The 14,641-nt window shown below is 43.1% G+C and overlaps 1 protein-coding gene across 4 annotated transcripts in view; it reads left to right on the forward strand.

The window, feature by feature from the left end:
- Window positions 1–14,641, forward strand: part of WDFY4 (WDFY family member 4) — a 353,171-nt gene that overhangs the window by 157,127 nt on the left and 181,403 nt on the right. For 2 of the 4 annotated variants that reach the window (XR_008426691.2, XM_045196058.2), the window contains exons 32-38: window positions 2,291–2,455; window positions 5,179–5,382; window positions 6,068–6,182; window positions 7,418–7,584; window positions 10,734–10,972; window positions 12,772–12,893; window positions 14,324–14,509. Coding sequence is in view for 3 of the 4 variants with exons in the window: in XM_045196058.2 (XP_045051993.2) it covers window positions 2,291–2,455; window positions 5,179–5,382; window positions 6,068–6,182; window positions 7,418–7,584; window positions 10,734–10,972; window positions 12,772–12,893; window positions 14,324–14,509 (1,198 nt within the window). In the remaining variant the exon portion in view is untranslated. Of the gene's footprint in view, window positions 1–2,290; window positions 2,456–3,302; window positions 5,158–5,178; window positions 5,383–6,067; window positions 6,183–7,417; window positions 7,585–10,733; window positions 10,973–12,771; window positions 12,894–14,323; window positions 14,510–14,641 lie in introns of those variants that run through there. The other 2 variants (XM_053922799.1, XM_045196055.2) reach the window with 2 other exon arrangements.

Raw genomic sequence — 14,641 nt, forward strand, 5'->3', positions numbered from 1 at the left:
ATTTGAATAAAGCTGCTTTGTACACATTTTTGTCTGGGCATACATATTTTTCTCTTTTACAAAGAAATATGCCCATAAGTGAAATTGTGCGCCATTAGTTGTACACATGACTTGCTTTGGTAGATATAACCAGATGGTTCTCCAAAGTGAAGTGCTAACTTACACTCTTACAAGCTCTTATTCTAGTTGGAAGGTTCTACTTGCTCCAAGTTATTTCCAATGTATTGCATTGTTGGTCTCATAGATGTTAGTCATTTCACTGTGTTCAACAATTGTTTGAATCAGACAGCATTGTCTCCATTGTGCAAATGTAGAAACTGTAGCTATGGAGGTTAACTCCCTTAGACAAAGTCATGGAGCAAGGGCAGGGTGGATGTACCTGTGTCCAGACATCAGCATTACATTTTTGCTCACTGCCATGCTTAAAAACCTTCAGGGGGCTCTGTTGCCCAGTGTATGAAATTCAAGTTTCTCTTCCAAAAGTTCAAGTCCTGTCTATCTGATCTTGTCTTCCAGCTTTTTCTGTATTTACCCTGTGCTAATCACTATGAAAATAAGCCTGAAGGACTAAAATGTTTCATTCAGTCCTCACAACAACCAAATGAAATAGGTCATATTACAATCCTTGTTTTACAGAGTTGGGACTGGAGGTGTGGGGGGATTAAGAAAGTAGTCCAACCTTCTGAGGGCTACACAGTCAGTAAGAAGCAGATGCAGGATTCAAACCAGGCAGAGTAACTCCAAAAAACATTCTCTGAACTCCAACCTCTGGTATTCCCCCTGAAATCTAATCTTGTGCTGTAAGCACCTGGTGAAGAAGTCAGAATCAGTTTCTCTCTGCCTGCTTGCTTAGCCCATACCAAACCTTTGCAGGGTACAGTTCAAAATCTGCTTCCTAGCTGTTCCATGCACAATGCCTTTCTGTTAATAATAGGTTTAAGTATTCTAGTATGAGACTCAGTTCTAGGAACTTGGTATCTGCTTAGTAAACAGGACAGCTGGCTCAGGAATATGGGGCTGGGACTTGAAGCAGACTGGTGGGGAAATGAGGAAGCCATGGATGGGAGGAGCTGGAGCTGAGTACTGTATTTTGCCATTATGATGCACATTTTTGCCCAAATTTTTTAGGGAAAAATAAGGGTGCACATTATACATGGGTAGTAACTGAAATACCTTGTATCTGTTCTTCTGTTTTGTAATTACTTGTTACATAAAGTTTCTTATACCATAATATGTTAAAAAATAAATGTTAAAATTCTTTTATAATACAAAAACAAGTATCTAAATATAAATAAAAATTAATTAAAAATTTAAACAAAAAATTTTTTTCCTGAAAGTTTGGGTCAAAAACATGGGTACTCATTATACACAGCAAAATACAATAATTGGCCAAAGGAAGACCTGACATTCACTTGTAGGAGTAGTCAGAGCATCACTCCATCTGGTTGTTGGTATGGCTATGCAAGGTGGTACAATTTTCAAATTCCAGGCTGTCCATCAGATAAAGCAGGACCTCAGGCAGCAGCTGGACACATTGGGGCTATAGTCAATCTCCAGAGAGAACAACTTGGCACAGCTGATTAAGCGAGCTGAGCTCTAAGGGAACACTAGTGTGCAGCCAGTGGGGACTCAGCCATGTGACTGATGCCAGGTTTTGGTATAGGGATGGACATGTGCCCAGGTCCCCTTAGGGTACTGGGTATCAGCTAAGTACAACATGATCCATTCCAGATCCCTGGCTGGTTGGGATGGGGTTCCTCAAGTTCTGAGAGGCCTGGACATATATAAGCCAAGGCAGAGTCTAGAGATGGGAGCAAAAGCACTGGGCTGTGAAAGGCTGGGTCGACCCTGATTTGCAAGTTCCTTGAGCACAAAGGCCATGTCAAATCATATAGAAGCAATACGAGAATATGGGAAAGACAGGCAGACTTTATAGGCATATTGCTTTGACTCAGTCAACTCCTAGCTCTGCTCCTTACCCGCTAGGTGACCTTTGGCAAGCTATTTAACCTCTCTGTGCCTCTGTTGTCCCATCTGTAAAATAAGGGTAAATGTAGGACCTACCTCAGAGGGTTGTTATAAGGTGGAAAGAGGAGTATGTGTGAAGCCCGTAGAACCTATGCCTATGTGCATGAAACCCTTCTGCAGCTGGAGACCAGTATTCCAAGCCAATCTACAATCTTAGAGGTCTTGCAATGAAAACCCTGGGGGAGAGTCACAGAAAGCAGGTCTTCTTCCTAGATTTCAAATCCTCTGGCTTCCATGCACCCCTCTCATCATGTGTTTTCAGCCCTTGACAGGGTGTGGAGATGGTGCCTGGGAGCAAACCTTCCCAGTCAGTGTGCTGCAGTTCCTCAGCCTTGTGCACAGCACCTACCCACAGGATCCAGCCTGGCGGGCACCAGAGTTCCTCCAGACCTTGGCCGCCATCACCTTCCCCATGCAACCCCACAAGGTAGGACATGCCACAACCCTGCCCCAATGAAACAGGGGCAAGTGGTGTATTCCTTCAAGAGCGAAGGGCAAAATTCCTCTCTACCACATCCCCCCCCACCTCCAATTACAATACATTTTGAGGCAACTTGACTGAAACAGTAAGTAAACAACTTGAGTAATTTTTCTTTCTCAGCCAAGATGCAGCTTGAGATCATTTTCAACTCAGATTCAGTAATTTTTTTGAGTTTAGTAATCTTGGTAATTTGATGGCAGATCAATTCCAATTCTATATGGAATCTCCTCCCACTGATAATGTGAAACAAATTCCCAACAAATTTCATCCCAGAATGCCTGTGGCTGTGACTCAGGCCAAGATGGGTGGGTGGGTGGGTAGGGAGAGCTGGAAGAATGACTTGCTCTGCCTTTTATTCTCAGGACCCTACTTTTGTTTGTAGGCTATGACTCAGGACTCCTTGAAGTCAGAGGGTGGCTGGGAGAGTAGAGGGACCAGCTGGTTCTGGAGGGCAAGGTGCAAGTGTGGAGTAGAGAAGGGACTACAGGAAGAGATATGAGTGAGTCTGAGCCTGAAAGCCAGTCCCAGCAGGTCAAGGGGACTCAGTGAGTGTGAAGGTCAAAAACTTTCTGGTAAACCCATGTATCACCCCTCCTTGGTAGTGTAGGAAACTGAGACCAAGACAGGAAACATGAGCTAGTGACAGCTGTCTGCAAATCTGTAACCGCAGTTAAAGGAACATGATAAAAGACAACGAATGGTAAGGAGTGAGGTTAGAAACCAGGCCAAGCACAGTGCAGGATCCATAAGTATCTGCTAAATGACCAAATAAATGAATGATGTGCTTTTTCAGCTAATCTTTTCTAGAAGTGTATTCATGGTGACAGCCTCCATCTACTGAACGCCTACAGCAGACCTGAGCCTAGTGCTTCATGTCACCCTAACTGGCACCATGCACAGGTGATATGTGTTAGTAGGGGAAAGGGAGACTCATACCAGTGAACGGCACTGACCAGTATCCTCTGGGTTTAGTAGGAGCCTAAGACCTATCTTACAAAATGGTTGAGAGAGTAAAATACACCTGGGTTTATGTGATTAATAAGTGACAGAGCCAAGATTTGAACCTCACCCATCTCTTCCCATAGGCCCCTCCCTACCCCTAACACTCTCACCCTAAGATCCATATCCTTTCTATCACTGTCAGTTTAAAATAAAATCAAATGTCCAAGTCAAATTTAAGAGTAATTTGTTTTAATGAAAAGACTAAGTATAAAGACTAGAAGATTTGTAAAAATATAAAATGGTCTATTGAGCTAATATTAACAAAAGTAACATGCTAGAAAAGTAAGATTAAGGAAAAGAATACACTGGAGGGGGTGAGGGATGGCACCCCACACACAGAGGCCAGGCAGGGAAGAAGGACAATCCCACAGGCTGACCTTTACCATTCCTCCAAGCAGGGCCTCTGGAGGTGACCAGAACCCTGAAGTCCTGACATTTTTAGCCTAGATCCCCACCTCAGCCCCTGCGCAGTGGGCTAGGCTCACAGTTTGCTGAGTCAGGGTTCTAGCTGGCTGCCTGAAGGCAACAGGAGCACACTGACCCAGGTCTCTTCTTCCCCATGATCAACACTTCCTGCCTGGGGGATGGCCGGGACCAAAGTCACCTCCCAGGAAAACTCATATGAGCCAGGCCCTTCCTTGGGGCACCTGGATACAGTTCCAAAGCACTTATCACCACACCTCCTTGCCTTGACCCAATTTCAAGTCAGCTCCAAAAGACCTTCATTGCACAGAAGATGTGACAGATCATCTTCATGCAGAAAGCTGCTGGCCAGAAGGCTTTGGTTTGCTGTGAATTTATATGGCATCTTTCCAGTCAAGGCCACAAAGAGCTAATTAATGCAGTCACCACCTCCCTAGGGGCCATTAAATTCATTTTATGGCTTAATTAAGAACAGCTGCATGAATTTTATGAATGAACAGAGGGACGTGCCAACCAGTGAATGCCCATGGACATTTGACTGGCTGGGAGTTAGGGGTCCCAGCTGTATGTCCTTGGGCATGTCATTTGTCCTCCCAGCATCTCTGTGATTTTCTAGACATAGCTGGGCTAATGATGCTGCCTCATTTATCTCTGTATATTTCTACAAATGTAAAAATGAGAATGCAAAGGCCAAAGTGCTTCAGGGACTTGGATGCCAGGACTTGCTGAAGTCCTAGTTCCTCTTTTCACTTGAAAATCCTACTTGTCACAATCAGCAAAGAGCCTGGGAGGAAGTAAATGTAAGGGTTCCTCTAGAAGGCAGGAACCAGCTTTCTTGACCATATACCAGGGCCAGGCACTATGGCATGCACTGTTCTTGCATTTGTTCTCCCACATCTCTGTGATGTCCATTTCTGTATCTCCATTTGACTGATGAGAGCTGTAGCTCTGAGGAGGAAACTTGCCCAGGTCACATTGTGGGCTTCCCTGCTGAGTGCTGTAGGCTTTTGTTGCTCCATGCTCAGCTTCTTTCCATGACTTCCACCTACCTTGGGTTCAGGGACCATAACAGGTACGCTTAAGAGCCATGAGACTCTGGGCAAGTCACCTACTTTGATGGATACTCAATTCCTTTACATGTTAACGTCTTTGATCAGAATCTCATCCATGCACACCTTAGCAGTAAATAGGAGTGCACTTTGAGGCAGTACAGACCACTTACTCAGGGTTCTCTTGACTTTGAGGGGGTCACGAATGAGTCTACCCAGAAAGCTAGCAGTCCTGGGACTGAGGCTGAAGACGACAGCACAGTGGAGGGTCTGCAGATGTCTGCCAAGTCACATCCCACACGGAAACAGCTAAGGGTGTTTCTGCAGCTACTGTTGAGGGAGCTCTTGATTGCAACTCCCAGCCCCAAGCAGTGTTTGCCTCTGGAGGTGCTGCTGGAGGTAAGTGCACAGAGGCTGCTGGGCCATCTGCTGACAGAGGGCATGGGTTCTGCGAGGGTGTGGTATGTTTAGGGAGACCTCAGAGCTGATCTCTTGTGACAGCCAGCTTATAGTCTAGAACATCTGGGACTTCAGTGATGTGATGGGAGAGTGTCCTCCAGGAACTGCAGTCCCTAGCAGAGCAGGGAGCATACCAGCAGTGAGTAAAGAGATGAATGAGGGGCAGGTCTTAGCCAGGTTCCTAGAAGCAGAACCTGATACAGGGATTATAGAGAAGTGATTTATTAAAGGCTGTGTTCTCAGAGGAGGTAGAGAAGGGATGCAAGGAAGATGAGGGAGAAGCTAGCCAGAAAATGACCTCAGACACAGCCTGGCCCCAAGGGGAGCACAGGTATGCTATCTACATCCCAGAGTTGGCCACACCTTAAGGCACCTTCCAGGTAGTCATTGTCTGTGGGCCACCCTCCACTTCCCTTCCTGCCCCAGGAAGTGGGCATCACTTCCGGGTGAAGCAACTTAGTCAGCAGAAGGTAATGCTTTGTAGAAGGGGCGGATATGAGCTGTCGACAGCCCACACTCCCAGCAGCTGTGGTATCAGCACACAGGCCAGGTAAGGGGACTCAGTAGGCACTGAGTGGACATGATGGTCATGTAGCTACTGTTTGAATTCTGGGTGTGTTTCCAGGCTTCTCCAGATAATGCCACCAGCCAACAGAAGCGAGAATTCCAGTCTGAGATCCTGCTCTCTGCCATGGAAATATTTCATGTGATGAGTGGAATTGACATGTCAATGCTCAGAGGTGAGTAGAAAAGACTTGCTTCTCACTGTTATGACACAGAGCTGCTGACAGCTGAGTAGGAAGGCCAGCATGCCCACCAGCCATGGACCCCAGTCTCCTAGAGGAAGCCTGGGTCTTAGTGCTGCAGGATGCTCTAGGGGCCTTGGGAAGATGTTCGCAACAAATCTGCAGTAAGAGGTCACTGGCCCTGCCTAGAGGCCACAGGGAAGGCATGCTTGCTTCTTTCCATTACACCCCTGCTATCATTTGGCCACTTGGAGACAGAAAGTCCTTCTGCCCTCTGAACTAAAACCAGTTCACCTCTACCTTCAGTAGAATTGTGTCCTCTTCTCATGAGGGAATTCGAGATGTCATCTAGAATTCAGCATTCTTCTGCTCAGCATCTTATTCTTTGCACCTATGCTTGGGCACAGCAAATGTTTCTTAAGCAAATGAACCTGGATGAAGATGCTGCCATTCCCCCTAAGAAGTTCAGACTAATGTTTCATTCAGAAGACTTAGTTCTAGGGCAGCTGTACCTTCCCAACAAGATTAAACAAAGTCCTTTCTGTGGTTTCTGAGCCATGAAATCCCTAGTGACATGACTCATCTTATGGACTCCTCCTTGCCCCACAATGCAGAAACCCTGGGTATTGGACTATATGAAATGTGGTAGAGCAGAGCAATGAAAAGTGTGAGCTCAAGAGTCCCAGATATGATGTTGGCTCTGTCACTGGGTGGTGGTGTGACTCCAGACAGGTGCCTGAACCTGGGAGTGAGGACAACTATAGTGGCTAACTCAGATGGTTGTTAATAAGATTAGTTGAGATCAAAGCATCCATGCCTGGGACAGATAATCCACATTACAGCTTCATCCTCTGCCTGACATAGCAACAGGGCCTCAGGTCACCATGACAATCTTCCTATTTATTTTATTTCTAAATTTTCCTCCACCCTCATTTCAAGTGGCCACTGGAAGAATTAGTGCCCCACACTGGCTTCCTCTCCACTTGGTTTATATCACTGACTTGACTGTTCAAGGCCAATTTATTTTGAATACATGGGTCTTCATTGGGCACTTGTGTGTTAAGACCCCATCTTCAGAGCAATGGGGAATACAAAGGGCTACAATGGGGTAAAAAGAGGTGAGTGGAAGGTAGTTAGTTGTCAAGAGGGACTGGAGACTGTTGTGGAAAGAAGGCCATTCAGACTCTGATAATTTCTCAAACTCAGTCTGTCTCCTCAATCCACCTTAGGCAATAAAGAGCCTCAGACAAACACAGAAGCTGCTGCTGCTGCTGCTGCTTCTTCACTCACGAACATCTTCCACTTCACCCAGAAGCTGGTAGAGAAGCTGTACAGTGGGATGTTCTCAGCAGACCCCAGACACATCCTTCTCTTCATCACAGAACACATAATGGTGGTAAGAACCCCAGGTTGGCAATGGTGGTATGGAAAGTTCTGCTGACTGACCAAATATCTGTATGCTATACAGTTGGTCCAGATTGACTGGCTGTCCTTCCTGGAAACAGGATCTGAGATGGGTGGGCAAAAGGAGGAAGACCTTTATGGCCTACCTGGTGGCTGTTGAGTACCCTGCAGAGCTCTCACCTCAGACCACCTGAGATCCACCTCAGTGGTTACAAGCCACAGTCCCCTGTGCCAGCACTTGAGCTTTGTCTCCTTCTAGACTCTGCACACTTCCTTTGGGTTTTTATTGTGATTGTTGTTTTAATCTTAATTGTTGTTATTCTTCATCGTCAAAGAAAGGGCCAAAAAGGTCTTTAATCCTCAAAAGATCTATTTCATTTTCTTCTTTAGTGTTCACCATCATTTGCCATGTTTGGGCTAGTCCTATTATTCTTGCATGTGCTCTCTCTCTTCAGACAGCTCCACAGACAGACCCATAGATGGCCATGCCTATAGATATATCCTTAGGTATAAGAGTATATACATGTGTACAGATTCTTTATTGTCCGTGTATATGCACACACAATCATACAATATCAAAATTCTAGAGTTGAACTATTTTTTTCCTGGTTCTTGTCACCCATTTTATTCTGGAAACCTTTTCTGTCAAGTGGCCATTTGTTCTTTCCTCAAAACCTCCCTGCATGAGGAGCTCACTATGGGACAAGGTGGTCCCAGCCATTGGGACACCTGTGATTGTCAAAGAACGCTTTCTCTTACTCAGCGGAACTCTGCCTCCAGCAACTCCTGCCAGCTGCTCTTGGCATGTCCTTTCCAGCAGAACCCAGGAGAGCCACTGTCCTTCCTCTTCATGTTTCATAGGGAAAGTGACATCAGCACCACAAGCACCCTTCTGTCTGTGGAGTTACTGTAGACCCCAGGACAATTCCTAGGGTGATAGTTTGGCTGATACACAGTTCCAGGCAAGCCCAAAAATAATGTAGTCAGAGGATTTCAAGAAAAACTTTAAGAGGTGAGAAATATCCCTTGTCATCTCTGAGAAGATTAAACTCAGATTCCTGGAAAGTTGTATTGAGAACGAAAGTAGCTGTGGAGCTCCTTATTTCATTCAGGCTGCTGTCACAGAATGCTATGGACTGGGAGGCTTAACAACAAACATTTACTTTTCATAGTGCAAGAGGCTGGAAAGACCAAGATCAAGGTACTGGCAGATCTGGTGTCTGGTGAGGGCTCTCTTCCTGGTTTTCAGATGGCCATCTTCTTACTGTATCTTCATTTTATGGAGAAAAAGGAAAAAGTCTCTCCCTGGTCTCTTCCTATCTTTTTAGAAATCCCATCATGAGGGCTTTATCTTCATGATCTAATCACTTCCCAAAGACCCCATATCCAAATACCATTGCATTGAATATTAGAATTTCAACATATGAAATTTGGGAGAGAACACATACATTAAGCCATCACAAATTCTAATGGTCAAAGCAACAACTCAGAGCTAATACTAAAAGGCGTCTGCCTGCTTGGCCTTATGTGCCTTTAGGGGTGCCAGGCCCAAAGACTCTCAGTTCTATCCACATTTGCCATCCTTCTCTCTTGCTCATGACTCATAACTCTTAACCTCAGTTTGAAAGATGTAACTGATCTGAGGAGCAGGAGAAGACAGTGATAAAAAAACAAACCCCAGCAATTCCACTGCTGGGGTTATATCCTAAGAACTGTGATACACCAATCCAAAAGAACTTATACACCCCAATGTTCATAGCAGCACAATTTACAATAGCCAAGTACTGGAAGCAACCTAAGTGCCCATCAGCAAATGAGTAGATCCAAAAACTATGGTATATTTACACAATGGAATTCTATGCAGCAGAGAGAAAGAAGGAGCTTATATCCTGTGTGACAGCATGGATGGAACTGGAGAGCATTATGCTAAGTGAAATAAGCCAGATGGTGAGGGACAAATACCATATGATCTCACCTTTAACTGGAACCTAATCAACAGAAGAAAAAAGTAAACAAAATATAACCAGAGACCTTGAAGTTAAGAACAATCTAATAATCACCAGAAGGGAGGGGGGAGGGGAGAGTGGGGAAAAGGGCTTTCAGGAACTACTATGAAGGACACATGGACAAAACCAAGGGGGGAGGGTGGAAGCAGGGGAAGGAGGTGGGTTTGGCTGGGGTGGGGTAGAGAGGTGGGGAGAAAATGCAGACAACTGTAATTGAACAACAATAAAATAATTTAAAAATGGAACCCCCCCAAAAACCCCAAATTATAGCAGACTTAAATAAAACTAACTTCATTAGTATAAATACTTGCAGTACCCATAAAATTCTAACAGAGCAATCTATAACTAATAAATGACATTTACATTAAATTGAAAAATTTTGCATGTAATTTTTGTTCTGTGGATTCTTTTTGATGAAGTCAAATAAATAGATGGACTGATTAGTGTTAAGGCTACAGATCAGGACCTTCTGCCTTCCCCATCTAAGTTTCTCATGTGCTAAAATGCATTGGACTCCTGTCTCCCTTAGATGCTATGGTGGTTAAGAGCATGGCTCAGATGTCTGGTGTGGGTTCAACCCTTGCTGACCAGTTAACCTCTTTGACCCTCATCCTTTTTATCTCTAAAGTGGGACAACCTTAGTGTTTATTTCATCATGTTGTTAGGATACTTCAGTGAGACAATATTATGTAATTTCATGCAAAAGTGCTTAGTATGTACCTGTAGTATTGTAAAAATTCTGCGCATGATAACTAATATGTACAGTTAGGAACATATTTTTTAATTAGACATTATTAATAGCATGTTCTTATACACTGAAGATCAACCATCTTACCTATATTTCAGAAATCTCTGGTCCCCCTGTCTACTTTCTATAATATGACTGTGGTAAATTTAAATTTTTTTCCACTAATCTTTGGTAAATCGAACAATTTAAATTGCCTTTATTGATCATTCACTTAAATAGAAGCTCAAGGTAGAGAAAATTATCCTATTTGAATTTTAGATCATGCCACTTTTTGAAATACAGAAAAGGCTGAGATTGTATCATCTTCATAGTTAACTGGGTCAGTTCTAAAATCATAAAGTGTTCACAAGTATGCTTGTGTATGTGTGTGTTTATTTTATGACACAGGTCATTGAGAATGCCTCTTCACAAAGGGACACTGTCATCAGTGCTTTATACAGCAGTTTAAATAAAGTCATTCTCTATTGCCTCTCCAAGCCCCAGCAGTCTCTCTCTGAATGCCTCAGCCTTCTCAGCATCCTGGAGTTCCTGCAGGAACACTGGGACATTATCTTTGCCACCTATAACTCCAACTCCAGCTTCCTACTGTGCATGATGCATTGTCTGTTTCTGCTTAGTGCAAGGAGGTAAGAGCTGCCCACTTTTCTGTTTTCTTGCCCACCAGTAGTCAATGCAGAACAGACCATTCAGAGGGACACTTGACTGAGGTCAATATAAATGATAGAATCCTTTTTTTATCTGGTTTTCCAAATTATGTGCAATGTTTGATAATATGGTGGTAGGTCTTCCTCAACCCTGTCCATATGACTGAGCATCTAGAATCATCATAAAATAATAATTTACCCAATTTCCACAATTCTCAGTTAAAATTCCTCATTGATTTAATTTTGGGGGTAGAAAACCTCAACTTTAAATATTCACATTGATTTTATGATATAGGCAGACTTCAGAAATATTAACCTTTGATACATACAACCATAGAATAGAAAAACATAAAATAAATTATATTATGCAAGTGAGGAATAATTTTGCTTACAGAGACAATATATAGACAATTTATGACACAAGATAATACCCATAAGTACACTTATGTAAGAAATACTAATAACAAAAAATTAACCCACTTTAAATCATTTTCTTGAAGTTAAAAGTTTGAAAATATTACATTTCACTGTGTGTGTATACTTTCCCTGTCTGGGTGTGGCAGTGTGTATATATCATGTGCCACCAGGGCCTTGGTGTCATACTGCCTGTGAATATTATCTCATTAACAGAGAGCCATGTTGAGTGGAGAGGAAGAAAGGACTATGGGATGATTTTATTTATCCCAGTACAAATTATGTTTGATTTCTGGAAAAAAAAATCCCCAAATCCTGTCAAGGTGACTATTAAGCATTACAAAACACTACAGTAACTGTCTGGGAAGCACCAGAAAAGTACTCCTAGCCCCCTAGCACAGAGGAGGCACTTGCCCTTTTATTTGTTGGAAATAAAAGAATTTATTTTCAGTGTGGGGATTAAATTATATTTTCTGTATTTAAAGAATTAGGTCTTATCCATATTGAAAGTAAAGGTAAAGAGAACAGAATACAGATTGGTTTGTGTGCTTAGAGTTCCACTCTCATCCCATACTCCTCTGATTAGGAAAATGGAATCCCAAATCCAAAAGCACTCCATGCTAGAAATTTCAAGAATGGATGTACTCATATGCTGCTATATTTTTTCATTTTCTTGTTTGTCATTTTTTGGTTCAGTCACAAATATGTACTGAGTGTATGTTCTGCTTGGTTGGCTGAGGGGGCCCAGAGAAGGGGTACATACATATTAACATGACTAGGAGCCCTGGAGCACACAGTTCATGGGGAACCTAATATGTTAGAACCAACCACCTCACTTAGAACGAATTACAGGATGTGAGGTCCTTGGCAAAGTACAAATGAGGGTCTCTTGTTCAAAAATTACTATGAATTTCAAGATGGTAACAGAAGAGCCCAAGCATGGTGCCTCTCTGAATATGGACTCTATAATATTGCACAGGTTAGAGGCCCATGGAGCTGGCCCTAGCCCCATTCCAGAAAGGGTGAGTTTCGTGCCAAACAAAGTCAGATTTCAGTGTTTTGGAAGTCTGCAAAAAGAAATGACCAATTATAATGGTGGAGAAACAAGGAGAGGGTTCAGGTGGGCTGCTAGGAGCATGGATTGGATTTAATAAGATAGGAACAAAAAAAGGTGTTTTTCTATTTTCCAGGATGCTATTATATAATATCTGTCATAGAAGTTGTCATAAGCTATTTGCTTGAACTTGATTAGACAGTTTTTCCATATTGATGTGTATTGAATTTTGAGGATAATCATTTGTAATAAAGGATAATGGCATACTCACAAAACAATTGGATTTTATAGTGAAAAATCTCTTGTCTACTAGTTATCCAGAAGGATTTGGATTTGAACCCAAGCCTAGAATGACTCCTTATCATCAAGTGTTTCTTTCTCCAAATGAAGAAGTGAGAGAAAAAGGAGTGGATGACTTCCCAAGTTTGAGTGATGGTACATTTTATCTGTTGTTATTTTGGGGGAGTAGATGGATAGTAAAGTGATAACTGCTAGGGTTGCATTCTTCAGTTTATCTTTCCCAAGATGAGGAAACAAATACTACTAAGGAGATATTCAAAGGGCAGAAGAAGCCCTAGAAAATCCTAGAATGATATAGCAGTACAGCAAGTAACCCAAATTAGAATAAAATTGGAGTGATCTTTGCATATTAAACATGGAATGGGATGATGGATGGATGGGTGGAAGAAGAGAGAGCTCTGTGGAACTTGGTTAGACTAAGAACTTGGTGTTCTTACCAAAATTCCAGAGGACCTCACTGTAAGTTGATTTTACTTCTCAGTTAGTCTCTTGAATTTTTCCTTTGGACCACTAGATGCCATCTCAGTTGAAACCATCATATAGCTGTCCCTTTAGCTTTCTTCCCTAGAAAACAGGAATGACGTTAATAAACTCATTTATTTTTATAAAATATTTAGCTTCATAGAGTTTATTCTTGGATTTGCTAATATTAACCGAAGGTAAAGGGATTGGCAATTTGTAAAAACAAAAAAAAAAGCATTTGGATCCATGTGTCTGGGAGATTGCTCTCTTTGGTCCAGGATGCTTCAGCAGACGGCTTCAGTTTGCTGCAAGTTACCATGTGAGAGTTTGTGATACTAGATGGTGGGCATGAGAGCCTGCTTTCTGGTCAGATAGTACTCAAAGCCAGTGCTCAAAAATCTTGTGAATTTAAATTTTACTCTGACAATACTGATTACAACACGAACACTAACATTTTGGGGACTTGGTGGTAGTGTGGACTGAGCAATGTCCATGCTCCATAGGGTGATAAAACAGACTATAGAGGCTGGTATCAAAGGGGGACTAGTGGTCCAAGATTAGAGAGAATTTAGGCACTGATCATGGGATTGTAGTTGTGAGGCACAGCAGGCAGAATGGCTTGGTAGATTTGTCCATATCTGGCCAAATGAAGAGCACTGAGCTGGGTGGCTGGGGGGAAGCTTGATCCAATGCCAGGGAGGAGTTCTGGCTTGGGTCCTGGTTTCATGGCACAGTCTTAGCTTTGGTCCATTCCTCTGAGGGCTAATATAAAAGGTAGTTTGGAAGGAGCTTTTAGGAGGAAGCTATTTGGTTACCTAGAGCCCTCACAAGTATCTCCCAGTGTGACATCTAACAGAATTGGGAGGTGAGAGAAAGAAGTTCCCTAACCCCATCAATCGTGATTTCCAGCTCTGGACATGTGAGGTAGGCAGGATTTGGTGGTGGGAAGATAGAAGCAGCTCACATTGATGCCAATAGCATTGCAAATCTAGGATGATGTTCAAAACGGATGTCAATGAAAGCAGACACAACATGCTATCCCTTGGTCTCTCTGGGAGGAGTAAGAAGGTTGTCCTGATCATGCAATGTGCTCTTCCTCTCAGTCCAGCACAACATCCAGAAGATGGTGCAGGCGCTCTGGCAGCAGCTCATGGCACAGAGGCGGCAAGAGCTGGAGGACACCTTCAAGATTGATCTCTCTGTAAAACCAGGGGAAAGAGAAGTAAAGGTTGAAGAGGTCACCCCGCTTTGGGAAGAGATGATGCTCAAGGCCTGGCAGCATTACCTAGGTCTCTGTCCACTTGGCTCCAGAGAACAGAACTTCTGGGTCTCATAGAGCCAGACTTTCCCAGGGTTCCACATAGAGCCCAGAGCCTTTTCTACCCAGAACTTCTCTCTCATTCCTTGGTGGTGGGATTTAT

The sequence above is a fragment of the Desmodus rotundus genome, chromosome 4 (assembly GCF_022682495.2).
Source record: "Desmodus rotundus isolate HL8 chromosome 4, HLdesRot8A.1, whole genome shotgun sequence".
Classification (NCBI taxonomy): domain Eukaryota; kingdom Metazoa; phylum Chordata; class Mammalia; order Chiroptera; family Phyllostomidae; genus Desmodus; species Desmodus rotundus.